Source organism: Leucoraja erinacea, chromosome 23 (genome assembly GCF_028641065.1).
Source record: "Leucoraja erinacea ecotype New England chromosome 23, Leri_hhj_1, whole genome shotgun sequence".
Lineage (NCBI taxonomy): Eukaryota > Metazoa > Chordata > Chondrichthyes > Rajiformes > Rajidae > Leucoraja > Leucoraja erinaceus.
Window position 1 is genome coordinate 33,852,387 of NC_073399.1, and position 20,578 is coordinate 33,872,964.

At 48.1% G+C, this 20,578-nt stretch overlaps 1 protein-coding gene across 1 annotated transcript; it reads right to left on the bottom strand.

Annotated features, from left to right (window-relative positions):
- Positions 1 to 3,009: 3,009 nt before the first annotated feature.
- LOC129708472 (sulfotransferase 2B1-like) lies at positions 3,010 to 19,008 on the bottom strand. Its single transcript, XM_055654280.1, has 6 exons — positions 18,771 to 19,008; positions 13,887 to 14,095; positions 12,978 to 13,104; positions 10,089 to 10,183; positions 7,897 to 8,077; positions 3,010 to 5,975 (listed from the first exon to the last, which is right to left on the bottom strand). Exons 1-6 carry the CDS (start codon positions 18,904 to 18,906, stop codon positions 5,866 to 5,868), a joined length of 858 nt encoding a protein of 285 aa, XP_055510255.1. The 5' UTR covers positions 18,907 to 19,008; the 3' UTR covers positions 3,010 to 5,865.
- Between the last annotated feature and the right edge of the window lie 1,570 nt (positions 19,009 to 20,578).

Here is a 20,578-nt window from a genome sequence, read left to right on the forward strand (position 1 = left end):
AGGGGGAGGGGGGGTGGGGGTATATTTGCAAGAAGCGCGTTGCCCCCCTGGATGGAGTGAAAAGGGTCACCTCACCGAGAGGGGGGGTGAAAATGAATCAACCTGGCGAGAAGGGGGTGGGGAGGGATGGCCGGGGGCCCGCCGCTGCTCCTGTAGCCGCAAGCCTGCAGCGTGCTTCACTGGCGCCGTTAAAAGAGCCGCGCCACAGACGGAAGCGGAGGCGGCAACGGGCGGGCTCCTGTGGGTGGTGGGGTAGGCCCCGTTGCCTTGGCAACCGGGCGGCGGCCACAGCCGCCGCCCGCGGCTGGGCCTCTCGCCACCGCGGCCACAGCGCCACCCGCGCCTGGGAGGACCTCTCGCCACCCGGGCGGGCGCGCCACCCCGCGGCTGGGAGGACCTCTCGCCACCCTGCGGCCACAGCGCCACCCCGCGGCTGGGAGGACCTCGTCACCCTAGGGCCACAGCGCCACCCCGCGGCTGGGAGGATCCTCGTCACCCTAGGGCCACAGCGCCACCCCGCGGCTGGGAGGACCTCGTCACCCTAGGGCCGCAGCGCCACCCCGCGGCTGGGAGGACCTCGCCACCCTGCGGCCGCAGCGCCACCCCGCGGCTGGGAGGACCTCTCGCCACCCTGCTGCCACAGCGCCACCCCGCGGCTGGGAGGACCTCTCGCCACCCTGCGGCCACAGCGCCACCCCGCGGCTGGGAGGACCTCGTCACCCTAGGGCCACAGCGCCACCCCGCGGCTGGGAGGATCTCGTCACCCTGCGGCCACAGCGCCACCCCGCGGCTGGGAGGACCTCTCGCCACCCTGCGGCCGCAGCGCCACCCCGCGGCTGGGAGGACCTCTCGCCACCCTGCGGCCACAGCGCCACCCCGCGGCTGGGAGGACCTCTCGCCACCCTGCGGCCGCAGCGCCACCCCGCGGCTGGGAGGACCTCTCGCCACCCTGCGGCCACAGCGCCACCCTGCGGATGGGAGGAGCACGGGAGCAAGAGACAGACTTGACAACTGTATCAAATTCCAAATTGAAGTCCAAAGACAAATTGGATGAACATCACCACATATTTCTCTTGGGCAGCTTGAAGCCCAGCGGTTCGAACATCGATTTCTCTAACTTCAAGTAACCCCGGCATCTCCTCTCTCTCTGTCCCCTCCCCCACCCTCGACATTGAACTAGTTTCATTGTCATCCCGCTGAGTTTCATTGTCTGCATAACACCTAGTACTATTCCAGACCTTGACTCTGGATGCACACTTGGCCTTGCTCCAAGCCCCTCCGCACTGACAATATATCTGGCCCTCACATAAAGCCCCATATCTGACCCCCTGGACTTGACCTATTACTTTCATGTCCACAGGTGCTTGTCTATTGCGGTAATCCTTTATGGGGCACTTCACAGATCAAATTTTGTATAACAAAATTTGCTACATCCATTGGCTTCCTTGTTATCTAACAGGCTAGTTACTTTCATTGCAAAAGGATTTGAGTATAGGAGCAGGGAGGTTCTACTGCAGTTGCACAGGGTCTTGGTGAGACCACACCTGGAGTATTGCGTACAGTTTTGGTCTCCAAATCTGAGGAAGGACATTATTGCCATAGAGGGAGTGCAGAGACGGTTCACCAGACTGATTCCTGGGATGTCAGGACTGTCTTATGAAGAAAGACTGGATAGACTTGGTTTATACACTCTAGAATTTAGGAGATTGAGAGGGGATCTTATAGAAACTTACAAAAATTCTTAAAGGGTTGGACAGGCTAGATGCAGGAAGATTGTTCCCGATGTTAGGGAAGTCCAGGACAAGGGGTCACAGCTTAAGGATAAGGGGGAAATCCTTTAAAACCGAGATGAGAAGAACTTTTTTCACACAGAGAGTGGTGAATCTCTGGAACTCTCTGCCACAGAAGGTAGTTGAGGCCACAGTTCATTGGCTATATTTAAGAGGGAGTTAGATGTGGCCCTTGTGGCTAAGGGGATCAGGGGGTATGGAGAGAAGGCAGGTACGGGATACTGAGTTGGATGATCAGCCATGATCATATTGAATGGCGGTGCAGGCTCGAAGGGCCGAATGGCCTACTCCTGCACCTAATTTCTATGTTTCTATGTTAGGAACGCTCGAGTCAAAATGAGCGGAACCTACTGAGTTACTCCAGCACTTTGTATTTTTGTGATAATTGAACTGAAAAGGCTTGGGATAAAAGTGGGCAAATGTTTACCTTCCACACTGAGCTGAGTTGCTTTCTCCCCACAGTGTCTTTCGATGTCAGTGTCTTAAGGGGATGGACAGGCTAGATGCAGGAAGATTGTTCCCGATGTTAGGCAAGTCCAGGACAAGGGGTCACAGCTTAAGGATAAGGGGGAAATCCTTTAAAACCGAGATGAGAAGAACTTTTTTCACACAGAGAGTGGTGAATCTCTGGAATAACAGGTCCTGTTATTTACAAAGTCGTATTATTTTTGCCAAAAGATTAAAAAATCAATATTCAAACTAATAGCTAATTGTTTTCCTTAGATTGGCACAAAATGCTGGAGTAACTCAGCGGGACAAGCAGCATCTCTGGAGAGAAGCTACTGCCTGTCCCACTGAGTACTCCAGCATTTCGCGTCTATCTTCGGTTTAAACCAGCGTAAGGTCAAAAGTGATAGGTGTAGAATTAGGCCATTCGGCCCATCAAGTCTACTCCGCCAATCAATCATGGCTGATCTCTCTCTTCCTTTTAACCCCATTCTCCTGCCATCTTCCCATAACCCCCGACACCCGTACTAATCAAGAATCTGTCTATCTCCGCTTTAAAAATATCCACTGACCGCCTCTACAGCCTTCTGTGGCAACGAGTTCAACAGATTCACCACCCTCTAAATGAATAAATTCCTCCTCATCTTCCTAAAAGAACGTCCTCCCTATGCAGTGCTATTCCTTCCTAAATGCACCTTTTTTCCTCACTGTGGGAAGTCAGAAATGTTTTGAAATACAATTTCCTTTTACAATAGAAATTTGAGGATTTAACTTTGAATGAATGAATGAATAAGTTTATTGGCCAAGAATTCACATACAAGGAATTTGCTTTGGTGCTCCGCCCGCAAGTGACAACATGACATATAGTGAAAGTAAGGATTGACACATAAAATATTAAACATTAACAATAAAACATTATCGATTTTTACCAGGTGAATGAAATAAAATACCAGAGCAAAAGGAGGGTACAGAATTTTGGTTATTGATTAGAGCTACTACTCGTTGAAATAACTTGTTTTTATGTCTGGCTGTGACAGCTTTGACAATGTGATTTCTTTATTAATATTCCCGCATTTTAATTTCAGAAGCAAAAGTTCAAGTTAGTTTGCAGCTCTGTCCAGCACAAAGTTCATCAATGCATTAACAATAAATGTGAAGGACTAAAAGCTCAAATCCAATTTTCTAGATTATAGTTTTTTGAGGTGTAGTGAAGATCTTTTGTTGGTGTGCTGCAGATATCCAGACAGATCGTGCAATGCACAGGTTGTGCAAAGTCAGGGACAGTTCCTTCCCAAGATAGACACAAAATGCCAGAGAGCAGGGACGGGTGATAATTCGGGTCGAGACTGGTCAAGTGCAAAAAAAAGTGCGACGGGCCGCAGGGAGGTAGGTTGGAAGATTCCAGAACGCGCCCTCATCTTTATTCCACAGATGGGAACGCCACACAATGAGGTTAACGATTCATTTGGAGGCGGTGAGATGGAAGTCTAACGCAGGAGGACTTTATACTGGAAATGATTAAGAAAGAACTGCAGATGCTGGAAAAATCGAAGATAGACAAAAATGCTGGAGAAATGCCGGGTGAGGCAGCATCTATGGAGCGAAGGAATAGGTGATGTTTCGGGTTGAGACCCGGAAGCTTCTATGGAGCGAAGGAATAGGTGATGTTTCGGGTTGAGACCCGGAAGCATCTATGGAGCGAAGGAATAGGTGACGTTTCAGGTCGAGACCCTTCCGGGTTTCGACCCGAAACGTCACCTATTTCTTCGCTCCATAGATGCTGCCTCACCCGCTGAGTTTCGCCAGCATTTTTGTCTATACTGGAAATGAAGTCAAAGGTGAAGCGAGATGAAGGGCGTTTTAAGGTGGACACAAAGGGCCGGAGTAACTCAGCGGGACAGGCAGCATCTCTGGAGAGAAGGAATGGGTGACGTTTCAGGTTGAGACCCTTCTTCAGACTCTGAAGAAAGTGTCCAGTCTGGAGAAGGTTCTCAACCCGAAACGTCGCCCATTCCTTCTCTCCAGAGATGCTGCCTGTCCCGCTGAGTTACTCCAGCACTTTGTGTCTATCTTCGGTTTAAACCAGCATTTCTTTCCAGGTGATATCAGAAAACCAAACTATCCTATCACCAACTGGAGAACAGTCCCAACTTATCATCTAACTCCTTGGAGGCCCTTGGACAATCTTTAATCTGCCTTTACCTTGCACTAAACATTATTCCCTTTATCCTGTATCTGTACAGTGTGGACAGCTTGATTGTAATCATGTAGTCTTTCCATCCACTCCATTATATGCAACAATAAAAGTATTTTAATTGTACCTCGGTACATGTAATAATAGACTAAACTAATCGTTTAGTCCAGCACAAGATTGTTCCCGATGTTGGGGAAGTCCAGGACAAGGGGTCACAGCTTAAGGATGAGGGGGAAATCCTTTAAAACCGAGATGAGAAAAACTTTTTTCACACAGAGAGTGGTGAATCTCTGGAACTCTCTGCCGCAGAGGGTAGTCGAGGCCACACAGTTCATTGGCTATAGTTAAGAGGGAGTTAGATGTGGCCCTTGTGGCTAAGGGGATCAGAGGGTATGGAGAGAAGGCAGGTACGGGATACTGAGTTGGATGATCAGCCATGATCATATTGAATGGCGGTGCAGGCTCGAAGGGCCGAATGGCCTACTCCTGCACCTAATTTCTATGTTTCTATGTTTTACAGCATTATAGTGTTACAGTTTCAAAAGCATAACTTTTTTTGATAAAAGTGTGAGCATCAAAGCAATAAAGTTGATGTGAAACTTTCAAGACATATTAGAAAAACATTTTTGACAACTGGATTAATTTTGTTGTGCAGCTAGCTATTTCACCGTATCCTGTTAAGTGGCGAAAACAAAACGTGTTTCAAGCATCAGCAGACCAAATGTGTAGGAAGGAACCTGCAGATGCTGGTTTACATCGCAGATAGACACAAAATGCTGGAGTAACTCAGCGGGACAGGCAGCATCTCTGGAAAGACGTTTCGTTCTGAAGAAGGGTCTGAATCGACACCCGTTCCTTCTCTCCAGAGATGGTGCCTCTCCGGCTGAGTTACTCCAGCATTTTTAGTTTAGTTTAGTTTAGAGATACAGCGCGGAAACAGGCCCTTCGGCCCACCGGGTCCGCGCCGACCAGCGATCCCCGCACACTAACACTATCCTACACCCACTAGGGACAACTTGCATTTACACCAAGCCAATTAACCTACAAACCTGTACGTGTTTAGGGTGTGGGAGGAAAGCGAAGATTTCGGAGAAAGCCCACAGCAGGTCACGGGGAGAACGTACAAACTCCGTACAGACAGCACCCGAAGTCGGGATCGAACCTGGGTCTCCGGGGCTGAATTCGCTGTGAGGCAGCAACTCTACCGCTGTGCCACCGTGTCTATCTTCAAGCAACAATAGCCAGCAGGATGATGCTTTTAGTACCATTCGGCCTACATCACAGTAGTACAGAAACAAGGGCAAGTCAAGGTAAGGCAACACTGATTGAAACATCATATTTCTTTGCGAACGGAATCAAGTTTTAGCGGCAGTGAGGAAAGGCGAGTACAGGTTTTGCGAAGTCTGCAGTCCTGGGCGAGCGATTCTTGCTCCGTCAGTCTCCGTAGTACGGGAAAATTAATCCTTCCATTCGGCGGGCGAACACGGAATTAAAATGCTCAGTCTGGGCTGCGGTGAAATGGTTCTTCCAATCGCCAGCAATGCCTGGAACGAGAGTTGTTTAATAGTCAATAGACAATAGACGCAGAATTCGGCCCTTCGAGCCAGCACCGCTATTCAATGTGATCATGGCTGATCATCCCCAATCAGTACCCCGTTCCTGCCTTCTCCCCATATCCCCTGACTCCGCTATCTTTAAGAGCCCTGTCTAGCTCTCTATTGAAAGCATCCAGAGAAACCAGCCTCCACCGCCCTCTGAGGCAGAGAATTCCACAGACTCACCACTCTCTGTGAGAAAAAGTGTTTCCTCATCTCCGTTCTAAATGGCTGACCCCTTATTCTTAAACTGCGGACCCTGGTTCTGGACTCCCCCAACATCGGGAACATGTGGAGAGAAAGAGTGGGTGACGTTTCGAGTAGAGAAAGGTCTCGACCTGAAACGTCACCCATTCCTTCTTTCTAGAGATACTAACAAAACTGTGAATGGTAAAATGTGTCTTCGTTACACTAAGGACTTTGGCCTTTTTTGCAATCGTTTTGCAGGGGTTTTAATTTATTGATTTTTTAATGTTATTATATGTTATCTATGAGTTTTAATGTGTTTACAGGCTTGTTAACCTGCTGTAAATAGGGATTTCATCATCGGTCCATTTTGACAATTAAATCCTGACTCTCTTGATGTAAAAATCATTCAAATGACTTTAAGGTAGACAAAAATTCTGGAGAAACTCAGCAGGTGAGGCAGCATCTATGGAGCGAAGGAATAGGTGACGTTTCGGGCGGAGACCCTACTTTAGACTGATTCAAATGACTTTAGTTTAGTTTAGAGTTACAGCATGGAAACAGGCCTTCGGCCCACCCAGTCCGTACTGGCCAGCGATCCCCGCACATTAACACTAGCCTACATACACACACTAGGAACAATTCACAATTTGACCAAGCTTATTACTGTACGCACACCTGGAGTATTGCGTACAGTTTTGGTCTCCAAATCTGAGGAAGGACATTATTGCCATAGAGGGAGTGCAGAGAAGGTTCACCAGACTGATTCCTGGGATGTCAGGACTGTCTTATGAAGAAAGACTGGATAGACTCGGTTTATACTCTCTAGAATTTAGGAGATTGAGAGGGGATCTTATAGAAACTTACAAAATTCTTAAGGGGTTGGACAGGCTAGATGCAGGAATAAAAGTATTTTCATTGTACCTCGGTACATGTAATAATAGACTAAACTAATCGTTTAGTCCAGCACAAGATTGCTCCCGATGTTGGGGAAGTCCAGGACAAGGGGTCACAGCTTAAGGATAAGGGGGAAAATCCTTTAAAACCGAGATGAGAAGAACTTTTTTCACACAGAGAGTGGTGAATCTCTGGAACTCTCTGCCACAGAGGGTAGTTGAGGCCAGTTCATTGGCTATATTTAAGAGGGAGTTAGATGTGGCCCTTGTGGCTAAGGGGATCAGAGGGTATGGAGAGAAGGCAGGTACGGGATACTGAGTTGGATGATCAGCCATGATCATATTGAATGGCGGCGCAGGCTCGAAGGGCCGAATGGCCTACTCCTGCACCTAATTTCTATGTTTCTATGTTTCTATTAGCCAATCAACCTGCCTGCCTTTGAGGAGTAGAAGGAAACCGGAGCACCTGAAGAAAACCCACTCAGGTCACTGGGAGAACGTACAAACTCCGCGCAGACAGCATCTGTAGTCAGGATCGAAACCGTGTCTCTGGCGCTGCTACTTCTTCTTCTTGAGCATGGCGTGCACAGCCTAAAGTTGTAGTATAACTTGTTCTATTTGATCTTGTTTGATTGTGCACGCCGGGTTGATTGCACTCGTCGAAACCGGGCCCGGACCACGTGAAGGTTGCATTCTCCCACCCCACTCTCTGGCGCTGTGAGGCAGCAACTCTACCGCTGCGCCACCGTGCCGACCAATGCTAAAAAACAAATCCTTTCCCAAGTTACCTTTCCTTAAAAAGTTGCCTTTCTTTTGATCCATCACTTCCATGGGTACAAAGCTGTAGTTGGACATGTTGTTCTGCTTCATGTTGGTGAATTTACATTGATTTGCAATCGACTCCATTGTGGCCTCACTCAGAGGCCTGTCCACAAAGGCCCCAAGTTTCACCAGAGCTCCTCGCATGTCCTGAAGTACATAGGGAGGGACAAAGCTGATGTCAAACTTTAAAGACAACTTAGAAACACTTGTTTAAGAAAGAGCTGCAGTTTTGAGTCTGGGCCTTTCTTCGGTGATGGGGGGGGGGGAAGAAAGGAAGAAAGCTGGAAGAGAGGAGGCAAATGAAGTAATAATATATGAAAATAATATATGAAAATAATATATGTAAATGAAGTATAATAGATACAGGTGAGTGAGCAGCATAGTTTAACACTGGATAATTTGAAAAACATGCTTGTAATTATGTGCAACCAGGCAATAGGTGCAGGAGTAGGCCATTCGGCCCTTCGAGCCAGCACCGCCATTCAATGTGATCATGGCAGATCATCTCCAATCAGTTCTCCGTTCCTGCCTTCTCCCCATATCCCCTGACTCCGCTATTTTTAAGAGCCCTATCTAGCTCTCTCTTGAAAGCATCCAGAGAACCTGCCTCCACCGCCCTCGAATTCCACAGACTCGCCACTCTCTGTGAGAAAAAGTGTTTCCTCATCTCCGTTCTAACTTTGGTCATTTAATGTAGTATACCTGAATATTATCATTTAAAACCATGTTTTGGTGGTGGAAATAAATGCCTTTTTGGTAAATTTTACTGTGTCTTTTTGCCTACCTATTTCTGAGTTATTTAGTGCCTAAACATCCTGGCTCTAGTTATAGCAAAACTAATTAAGTGGTCAAAAAAGTAGACACAAAATGCTGGAGTAACTCAGCGGGTGAGGCAGCATCTCTGGAGAGAAGGAATAGGCGACGTACCGGGTCGAGACCCTTCTTCAGACCGAGAGTCAGGGGAAAGGGAATCAGATATAGACGGTGATGTAGAGAGACAAAGAACAAATGAGTGAACTCTTCCATTCGTTTCTCCTTCACATTCTGTCTTTTCATCTCTAGCCTTTGTCCAACCATCTGTCTACAAATCCACCACTCACCTGTATCTACTTATTACTTCCTTTGGCTCCTCTCTTCCAGCTTTCTCCCCCCCCAACCCCCCCGCCATTAGTCTGAAGAAAGACCCCGACTCAAAACGTCACCTATCCATGTTCTCCACAGATGCTGCCTGACCCACTGAGTTACTCCAGCACTCTGTGAAACGTCACCTATCCATGTTCTCCACAGATGCTGCCTGACCCACTGAGTTATGGTGCAGCAGCATCTATGGAGCTAAGGAAATAGGCAACGTTTCGGGCCGAAACCCTTCTGGAAATAGGCAACGTTTCGGGCCGAAACCCGGAAGGGTTTCGGCCCGAAACGTTGTCTATTTCCTTAGCTCCATGGATGCTGCTGCACCCGCTGAGTTACTCCAGCACTCTGTGAAACGTCACCTATCCATGTTCTCCACAGATGCTGCCTGACCCACTGAGTTACTCCAGCACTTTGTGTGTGTGTTTTTGGAATGTAGGTTGACGAAGGGGTGGGGGGGGGGGGGGGGGGGGGGGAAATAAGGAAAGAAAAAATAGGTGTGAGCCCAGATGGGGCACAGAGGAGAGTGGGGGGGGGGGGGGGTGGTAGTGACTTACAATTGGGAAATTCATTGTTCGTACCGTTGGGTTGTGAGCTACCCAAGTACAATATGAGGTGCTGTTCCTCCAGATTTCGTGTGGCTCCACTCTGGCAATGGAGGAGGCCCAAGAGAGAATTAGGTGCAGGAGTAGGCCATTCGGCCCTTCGAGCCTGCACCGCCATTCAATATGAAGAGGTCAGTGTGGGATTGGGAAGGAGAGAGAAGATGAAAATAGTTGGTCACCAGGAGATGCAACAGGTCTTTACATTCACAGGGGGGTGGGAGGGGCGAAGGGAGGACCCAGTATGGGGGAAACACTGGGAGGGGGGGCTTGGGGGGGGAAGAGAACAAAGGAGGACCTGCCGTGGACAACTTTATAACTTTCTCAGTGCCCTTTAGCTAGCGACTATTTACATACCTTGGGCAGGCAAAAACAAAGATTATCACTGAGACTTGCCACATGTGTTCGCTCATTCATTCACCAACCTTCAGCATATCTTCGTAGGTTAGAAACAAGAAGTTATCCTTATCCTTTAACGGCCACCAGCTCCGAATGTGGTCAAACCAGGAGCCAAACATCACTGCCAGAAGCAAAACAAAAAATAATTCAAAGAGTATAAATAACACAATTATCTTTAACATGTAAACAATCACTTCTATCACAGCACGGAAGAGCTTCAAACCTGGACAGCATGTCGACATGTGATGACTGTACGGTCGTGAGTGGTCGCCCAAAAAGTCGTACCTTTCTCTGATGGTAGGGAATTGAAGAATACAGTTGAACAGAGGGATCTAGGAATAACTGTGCATAGTTCCTTGAAGGTGGAATCTCATATAGATAGGGTGGTAAAGGAAGCTTTTAGTATGCTAGCCTTTATAAATCAGAGCATTGAGTATAGAAGCTGGGATGTAATGTTAAAATTGTACAAGGCATTGGTGAGACCAAATCTGGAGTATGGTGTACAATTTTGGTCACCCAATTATAGGAAAGATGTCAACAAAATAGAGAGAGTACAGAGGAGATTTACTAGAATGTTGTCTGGGTTTCAACAACTAAGTTACAGAGAAAGGTTGAACAAGTTAGGTCTTTATTCTTTGGAGCGCAGAAGGTTAAGGGGGGACTTGATAGAGGTCTTTAAAATGATGAGAGGGATAGACAGAGTTGATGTGGACAAGCTTTTCCCTTTGAGAATAGGGAAGATTCAAACAAGAGGACATGACTTCAGAATTAAGGGACAGAAGTTTAGAGGTAACATGGATAGGCATATGGATGAGAAGGGAATGGAGGTTTATGGTCTGAGTGCAGGCAGGTGGGACTAAGGGAAAAAAGGTTGTTCGGCATGGACTTGTAGGGCCGAGATGGCCTGTTTCCGTGCTGTAATTGTTATATGGTTATATGATCGTGGCTGGAATTTCAACGTTGAACTATTTTGGCGACCTGCTGCGACTATGACGGGTGCCGACAGTTGTTGAAAAAATCGCGTTAAGTGGGACAGGCCCTTCAGTCTATAAACCCGCACGTCTTTGGAGTGTGGGAGAAAACCGGAGCACCTGGAGAAAACCCACGCAGGTCACGGGGAGAAGGTACAAACTCCATACAGACAGCACCCATAGTCGGGATCGAACCTGGGTCTCTGGCGCTGTGAGGCAGCAGCTCTACCCGCTGCGCCACCGCGCCGCCCAAATTTATTGAACTTCCATTTTAAGTTGTTTTATTGTATTATTTATTGAGTATTGTGATTACCAACCTGTTGGATACTGTGGATAGGGTGAGCTGCTTTAAATATCTGGTAGTCCACATCTCAGAGGATATGACATGTACATCACACGCTGCAGCACTGGTGAGTAAGGCAAGGCAGCGCCTTTACCACCTCAGGCAATTGAGGAAATTCAGAGTGTCTCTGAGGATCCTCCAGAGCTTCTACTCAACGGCTGTGGAAAGCATCTTGTCCGGAAATATTACAATCTGGTTTGGGAATTGTTCTGCCCAGGACAAGAAGGCTCTGCAGAGAGTAGTGCGTTCGGCCGAACGCACTATGGGAACTTCACTCGCCCCCCTGCAGGAACTATACACCAGAAGGTGCAACAACATTATGGGGGACCCTTTCCACCCCAGCAACGGACTGTTCCAGCTGCTACGGTCAGGCAAACGCCTCCGTTGCCATGCTGTGAGAACGGACAGGATGAGACGTAGTTTCTTCCCAGAGGCCATTAGGACTGTGAACTCCTGCCTCACCAGGGACTAACTTTACTGAACCATTTACTGTTGTGTGGTGTCTTTTTAAAATTGCTGTTTTTTCTTTTTTCCCCACAAATATGTAATTACTGATCCTGTTCCATTCAGTTTTGTAGTTTGTTTTTTTGCACAATCCGTGCGAGCATTGCCACTTTTCATTTCACTGCACATCTCGTATGCGCTTGTGACGAATAAACTTGGCTTGTTGCTGCTACAAGTGTAGATCTCCCTGTTCCATTTTGGTACATATGACAATCGGACACTCTTGACTCATGTGTGTATTGACATAAACCGTGACCAATATAAAGAACAACACAGTGGCGCAGCGGTAGAGTTGCTGCCTTACATTGGCTCCCTGTATGTCAGAGAATTGATTTTAAAATCCTGCTGCTCACCTATAAATCACTACATGGTTTAGGACCAAAGTATATCACTGACATGCTTCCACTACATAAGCCTTCTAGACCGCTAAGATCTTCTGAAACCAATCTGGCAGTGATTCCCAGAGTAAATACAAAACATGGGAAAGCAGGATTTAGTTACTATGCAACAAATAGCTGGAATAAACTTCCTGAAGATTTAAGACTTGCCTCAACTTTGACCACTTTTAAAACAAGACTGAAAACTTTTACGTTGACTTTAGCTCTCAGCTAAATCTTAACTACATTGCACTTTTAACTTTTGCACTTTTTATAATGCATTTTTAATTTTGCTTTTCTTTTCTTTTAGTTCTATTTTATTTCATTTTATTATTTCATTTTATTGTATGACATGTTTTTATGTGAAGCACTTTGAGTCTGCCTCGTGTATGAAATGTGCTATATAAATAAAGTTGCCTTGCCTTGCCTTACACCCGGGTTCAATCACAATTACGGGCGCTGTCTTTACGGAGTTTGCACGTTCTCCCCGTGACCGCGTGGGTTTTCTCCGGGTGCTCCGGTTTCCTCCCACACTCCAAAGACGTGCGGGTTTGTAGGTTAATTAGCTTGGGCATAATCGTAAAATTGTCACTCGTGTGTTGTAGGATTGTGCTAGTGTGTGGGATCGCTGGTCGGTGTGGACTCGGTGGGCCGAAGGGCCTGTTTTGCGATGTATCTTTAATATAAACTTAACTAAACGAAACAAATATGGACCATTACCCTTTCCTTCCAAGAAGGTGTCAATGAACTCCTCAAAAGTGCCTGGGTCATCCAGGAACGTGGCCATGTTGTGGTAATGATAAGAGGACACTAGGGCATCCTTTGGGTTGCGGGCCACGTATATTACCTGCAAGATTTAACACAATATATTCGGTCTGCAAGAAGTGACACACGCTCTTAAAGAACACTTGAAAAACAATTCAGAGCCCAGAAGAAGACACAGAGTGCTGGAGTAACTCAGCGGGTCAGGCAGCATCTGTGGAGGACATGGATAGGTGACGTTTCACAGAGTGCTGGAGTAACTCAGCGGGTGCAGCAGCATCTATGGAGCTAAAGAAATAGGTAACGTTTCGGGTCGAAACCCTTCCGAGTTTCGGCCCGAAACGTTGCCTATTTCCTTCGCTCCATAGATGCTGCTGCACCATAACTCAGCGGGCCAGGCAGCATCTGTGGAGAACATGGATAGGTGACGTTTCACAGAGTGCTGGAGTAACTCAGCGGGTCAGGCAACATCTGAGGAGAACATGGATAGGTGACGTTTCACAGAGTGCTGGAGTAACTCAGCGGGTCAGGCAGCATCTGTGGAGAACATGGATAGGTGACGTTTCACAGAGTGCTGGAGTAACTCAGCGGGGCAGGCAGCATCTGTGGAGAACATGGATAGGTGACGTTTCACAAAGTGCTGGAGTAACTCAGCGGGTCAGGCAGCATCTGTGGAGAACATGGATGTGTGTCATTTTGGGTCGGGCCCTTCAGATTCTCCACAGATGCTGCCTGACCCGCTGAGTTACTCCAGCACTCTGTGAAACGTCACCTATCCATGTTCTCCGCAGATGACGTTGTGCTCAATTTGCGATCTCCTGGTTCACTGCACACTTCTAATTGGGTAGAAAAACGATGCCACCTCACCTTGGCCTTTGATGAGTAGAAGGTCTTCGGCATCATGTGGTGACAAAGGTGCGTTACCATGTATCGGGGTGATGGCCTGTCCTCCAGTAGGCCTTTACCGGTTACCTGCTCTAACCAGGGGACTCTGCGCCAGTTTGGAATGGTCAGGACTGGTGTCAGATCCCCGCTGTTGTAGATCAGAGGGATTATTTCTTGCATCCATGTTGTGCCTGTTTGTACAAACAGCGGAGCTCAACAACATAGAACAGCTGGAAGCTATCCGCCCATCCCCCCAGAAACGTCACCCCTTCCTTCTCTCCAGAGACCCTGCCGCCTGTCCCGGCTGAGTTACTCCAGCATTTGGTGTCTATCTTCCGATTAAACCAGCGTCTGGGTTAATGGTTTAAGAAGGAACTGCAGATGCTGGAGAATCGAAGGTACACAAAAAAGCTGGAGAAACTCAGTGGGTGCAGCAGCATCTATGGAGCGAAGGAAATAGGCCTGGGTTAAGGGTTTGGACACGCTAGAGGCAGGAAACATGTTCCCGATGTTGGGGGAGTCCAGAACCAGGGGTCACACAGTTTAAGAATAAGGGGTAAGCCATTTAGAACGGAGACGAGGAAACACTTTTTCTCACAGAGAGTTGTGAGTCTGTGGAATTCTCTGCTTCAGAGGGCGGTGGAGGCCGGTTCTCTGGATACTTTCAAGAGAGAGCTGGATAGGGCTCTTAAAGATAACGGAGTCAGGGGATATGGGGAGAAGGCAGGAACGGGGTACTGATTGGGGATGATCAGCCATGATCACATTGAATGGCGGTGCTGGCTCGAAGGGCCGAATGGCCTCTACTCCTGCACCTATTGTCTATTGTCTGCAGTTCCTTGCTACGCGTGATGCCAAGCTATGTCAAGTGTGCACCTTGCTGACACATGCAGGACGGCAAGTCTGGAGTAACTCAGTGGTTCAGGCAGCATCTTAGGAGCGAGGGAAATGTTGACTCAGTTACTCAGCGGGTCAGGATAGTTAATCTGCAAGATAGTTTTGTTTGGTTTAGCGGGTCTGAAGAGAAGGAATGGGCGAGGTTTTGGGTCGAGACTCTGCTTCACACTCCAGCCGGGGGAGAGGGAGGAGAGGGAGATGTGACACATGGATGGTTAATGGGCCTGTCCCACTTAGGAGACTGCCGGTGAATATGACAATGCAATTCACCAAGGTCAGCAGTGGCGACAAGCTACGACAACGCCTACGTCAAGCCGCGCTCATTTGCATCACGCCCACTGTTGCCAAAAAATGTTCAGCATGTTGAAAATCCAGCGGTGACCAGAAAGATGCTTCGACTCTTTGGGCGACTGAGGAGGCGACTCATGACCATACAGGCGACACTCCGGCAACCAGGTTGGGGAAGTCCAGTCGCCTGTAGTCGCCTAAACAATTGCCTAAGTGGGACAGGACCACAAGAATGTGGAATCTTTGGTGTGAAACAGCATTTGCAGTTCCTTCCTGCACACTTCCACAAAGGTGTTGCCTCAATTAAGGGACAGAAGTTTAGGGGTAACATGAGGGGGAACTTCTTTACTCAGAGAGTGGTAGCGGTGTGGAATGAGCTTCCAGTGGAAGTGGTGGAGGCAGGTTCGTTGGTATCATTTAAAAATAAATTGGATAGGCATATGGATGAGAAGGGAATGGAGGGTTATGGTATAAGTGCAGGCAGGTGGGACTAAGGGAAAAAAAAGTTGTTCGGCACGGACTTGTAGGGCCGAGATGGCCTGTTTCCGTGCTGTAATTGTTATACGGTTATATAGTTAACAGGCAGCCAGCATCGTCAAAATCCCACACACCCTGGCCACGCTCTCATTTCGGGAAGTATAAATCTACCCAATCTATTCCTCTCATGATTTTGTCCACCTATCCAATCCAAGTCCAATCCAACTTTATTTGTTAAGCACTTTAAAACAGACAATGTTGACCAAAGTACTGTACAGAAGAATAAACAAGACATCATAAACAAACACCATAACAGCTCACATGAGGCGCAAAAATTACACATGAAATAAATTAAAAGACATAAAAATAATAACCATGGAATAAAAGCAATCAAAAAATAAGAGATTAACTCAAGTATATAAATAAAGTCGACATCTTACTGGGTATCAAAGGCCACGGAGAAGAGATGGGTCTTAAGAAGTGATTTATAAGATCTATAAGACCTCTATAAGATCACTCTCATCCTCCTGCGCTCCATTGAATAGAGACCCAGCCTACTCAACCTCTCCCTGTAGCTCACACCCTCTGGGCCTGTCAACATCCTCATAAATAAAAAATGGACAATAGGTGCAGGAGTAGGCCATTCGGCCCTTCGAGCCAGCACCACCATTCAATGTGATCATGGCTGATCATCACCAATCAGTACTCCGTTCCTGCCTTCTCCCCATATCCCCTGACTCCGCTATTTTTAAGAGCCCTATCCAGCTCTCTCATGAAAGCATCCAGAGAACCGGCCACCACCACCCTCTGAGGCAGAGAATTCCACACTCACCACTCTCTGTGAGAAAAAGTGTTTCCTCGTCTCCGTTCTAAATGGCTTACCCCTTATTCTTAAACTGTGTGGCCTCTGGTTCTAGACTCTCCCAACATCGGGAACATGTTTCCTGCCTCTAGCGTGTCCAAACCCTTAACAATGTTATATGTTTCAATGAGATGCCCTCTCATCCTTCTAAACTCCAGAGTGTACAAGCCCAGCTGCTCCATTCAGACTGAGAATCTTCTCTATACCTTCTCCAGCTTGACAATATTTTTTCTGTAACATGGTGCCCAGAACTGAACAAAATACTCTAAATGCGGTCTCTCTTTCTGCAACTGAAGTATAAATGGGAAAAGACAGACACAAAAAGCTGGAGTAACTCAGCGGGACAGGCAGCATCTCTGGAGACAAGGAATGGGTGACGTTTCGGGCAGAGACCCTTCTTCAGACAAACAAGGGTCTTGACCCGAAAGGTCACCCATTCAACAGACAACAGACAAAAGACAATAGACAATAGGTGCAGGAGTAGGCCATTAGGCCCTTCGAGCCAGCACGACCATTCATTTTGATCATGGCTGATCATCCACAATCAGTACCCCGTTCCTGCCTTCTCCCCATATCCCCTGACTCTGCTATCTTTAAGAGCCCTATCTAGCTCTCTCTTGAAAGTATCCGGAGAACCGGCCTCCACAGACTCACAACTCTCATTCTCTCCAGAGATGCTGCCTGTCCCGCTGAGTTACTCCAGCTTTTTGTATCTATCTTCGGTTTAAACCAGCATCTGCAGTTCCTTCCTATACACACTGTACAAATGGGGAACATCACTCAAGCCAAAGGGGGAGATGAGAGGGAGACCAAGGCGGGCCAGAGACCAGTCGCAGCGAGCTCTGGTGCAGAGTGCAGCAAATATTATTGGAACGGTTGCGAGCCATCGGTCAACATATGCTGCAATCTCCGAATCGATGAACACACTCATGTCCGGGAGATCGTGCAAACATCACCTGGATTAGCACGGGACACACATAATCTGCAAGGTAGTTTAGTTTAGAGCTACAGCGCGGAAACAGGCCCTTCGGCCCACCGGGTCCGTGCCGACCAGCGATCCCCGCACACTAACACTACCCTACACCCACTAGGGACATCTTTTTTTTAACATTTATACCAAGCCAATTAACCTGCAAACCTGCACGTCTTTGGAGTGTGGGAGGAAACCGAAGATCTCGGAGAAAAACTCACTGGGAGGTTGTACAAACTCCGTACAGATAGCATCCGTGGTCAGGATCGAACCCGGGTCTCTGGTGCTGCATTTGCTGTAAGGCAGCAACTCTACCGCTGTGGCACCGCGACCGATGGGGTGAAGGCCATTTGGCCCATCGTGTCAATGTCAACTCGAGGCGAAACCGATCTTTCGATTTTTACGGAGGTGTTTGACACCGTGAGGGGAATAGATGGGACGGGAATCAAGAAGGTTAAAAGGTCATGTGATAGGAGCAGAATTAGGCCATTCAGCCCATCAAGTCTACTCCGCCATTCAATCATGGCTGATCTATCCCTCCTAACCCCATTCTCCTGCCTTCTCCCCATAACCTCTGACACCCGCACTGGTCAAGTATCTGTCTATCTCTGCCTTAAATATATCCGTTGACTTGGAGAACAAAGATAGGTGACGTTTCACAGAGTGCTGGAGTAACTCAGCGGGTGCAGCAGCATCTATGGAGCTAAGGAAATAGGCAACGTTTTGGAAACGTTGCCTATTTCCAGAAGGGTTTTGGCCCGAAATGTTGCCTATTTCCTTAGCTCCATAGATGCTGCTGCACCATAACTGAGTGGGTCAGGCAGCATCTGTGGAGAACATGGATAGGTGACGTTTCACAGAGTGCTGGAGTAACTCAGCGGGTCAGGCAGCATCTGTGGAGAACATGGATAGGTGACGTTTCACAGAGTGCTGGAGTAACTCAGCGTGACCCTTCTTGAGACACAAAATGGAGAGTTTAGGAAAACGCAAAGTACTCCAGAGATCAAGTTGAAAACGATTCAAAAAGAGAATCAGGGTCTGAAGAAGGGTCTCGACCCGAAACGTCACCCATTCCTTCTCTCCAGAGATGCTGCCTGTCCCGCTGAGTTACTCCAGCATTGTGTGTCTACCTTGAATGTACCAGAATCTGCAGTTCCTTCCAACACAAGTTTACGTGTCTGCTGTGCAACTGCAATTAAGGATTTGCATTTTGGCGACATTTGATAATACAACAGTTGTGACTAGTTTATCTCAGCAGACCAGGCAGCATGTGTGCAGGGGTGGGGGTCGGGGCTGGGGGTCGGGGCTGGGCTGGGGGTCGGGGCTGGGCGCTGGACGGTGGCGAGAGGCCGCTTTGCCCGCTGTTACTCACCTGACTTGGGGTATGTGGCGATGAACAGGTCATCGTCCCGCACCTGGAAGTGGTCGCGGCTGTAGCTCAGGCTGTCCACCGCGTGGACGTGGGTCGGAAAGAGGACCCCCTGGTACTCGAGGTTCAGCTCACTCATCGCGCAGACCCCCAGATCCCCGCTCAGGACACACGGACACAGACACACACTGACACTCCCAGCTCCGGGCACTCGCAGTTCAATACACCCGCTGGCGTTGAACACTGGGAGACTGGATCGCTGCCAGCAGTTAACCCTGTGTGTGTGTGTGTGTGCGTGTGTGGGTATGTGTATGTGTGTATGTGTATGTGTGTGTGTGTGTGTGTGTGTGTGTGTGTGGGTGTGTGTGTGTGTGTGTGGGTATGTGTATGTGTGTGTGTGTGTGTGTGTATGTGTGTGTGTGTGTGTGTGTGTGTGTGTGTGTGTGTGTGTGTGTATGTGTATGTGTGTGTGTGTATGTGTGTGTGTGTGTGTGTGTGTGTGTGTGTGTGTGTGTGTGTGTGTGTGTGTGTGTGTGTGTGTGTGTGTGTGTGTGGTGGTGTGTGTGTGTGTGTGTGAACTTTGACCCTTCCTGGCCAAGCCATCGGAAAGTTGAAGATGACCAATGATAGACAATAGGTGCAGGAGGAGGCCATTCGGCCCTTCGAGCCAGCACCGCCATTCAATGTGATCATGGCTGATCATCCCCAATCAGTACCCCGTTCCTGCCTTCTCCCCATATTCCCTGACTCCGCTATTTTTAAGAGCCCTATCTAGCTCTCTCTTGAAAGCATCCAGAGAACCGGCCTCCACCGCCCTCTGAGGCAGAGAATTCCACAGACTCACCACTCTCTGTGAGGAAAAGTGTTTTTCCTCGTCTCCGTTCTAAATGGCTTACTCCTTATTCTTAAACAGTGGCCCCTGGTTCTGGACTCCCACAACATCGGGAACATGTTTCCTGCCTCTAGTGTGTCCAAGCTGTTAACAATCTTATATGTTTCAATGGGATGCCCTCTCATCCTTCTAACTCAATCTGAAGCTGAAACACTGAAGGGGCTATTGTGAACGCCAGCCAGTTGTGCTGTTCCACCTTCTCATCCCCTGCCCCATAAACGGAGGCCTTTGAGATGTTGTTATTAGACGTGACTTCCGTAAACAGGAACTCTCGTGACTTCCCTCTGGTCTGCCAAGATTTTCGCTGTTGGATCAGAAGACCGGTGACCGAAAGTGACCAGTCCACAAAGCGAACGGAGGCTCAGCAAATGTCAGCTCAGAGCAGGGAGTTCTATTCGCGTGCAGCCAAGGAACTGGGCCAAATGGCATGTCGGAAGGAACATCAGATGCTGGTTTAAACCGAAGATTAAAGAAAAAAAATGCTTTCTTCAGTGAAGAAAGTGAATGGCAGGTACACAAAAAAGCTGGAGAAACTCAGCGGGTGCAGCAGCAGCATCTATGGAGCGAAGGAAATAGGCAACGTTTCGGGCCGAAACCCTTCAAGGGTTTCGGCCCGAAACGTTACCTATTTCCAAAAGGATTTTGGCCTGAAACGTTGCCTATTTCCTTCGCTCCATAGATGCTGCTGCACCCGCTGAGTTTCTCCAGCTTTTTTGTGTACCTTCGATTCTCCAGCATCTGCAGTTCCTTCTTAAACAAAGTGAATGGCATGTTGGCCTTTACAACAAGAGGAGTCGAGTATAGGAGCAAAGAGGTCCTCCTGCAGTTGTACAGAGCCCTAGTGAGACCACACCTGGAGTATTGTGTGCAGTTTTGGTCCCCTAATTTGAGGAATGGCATACTCTTGCACCTATTGTCT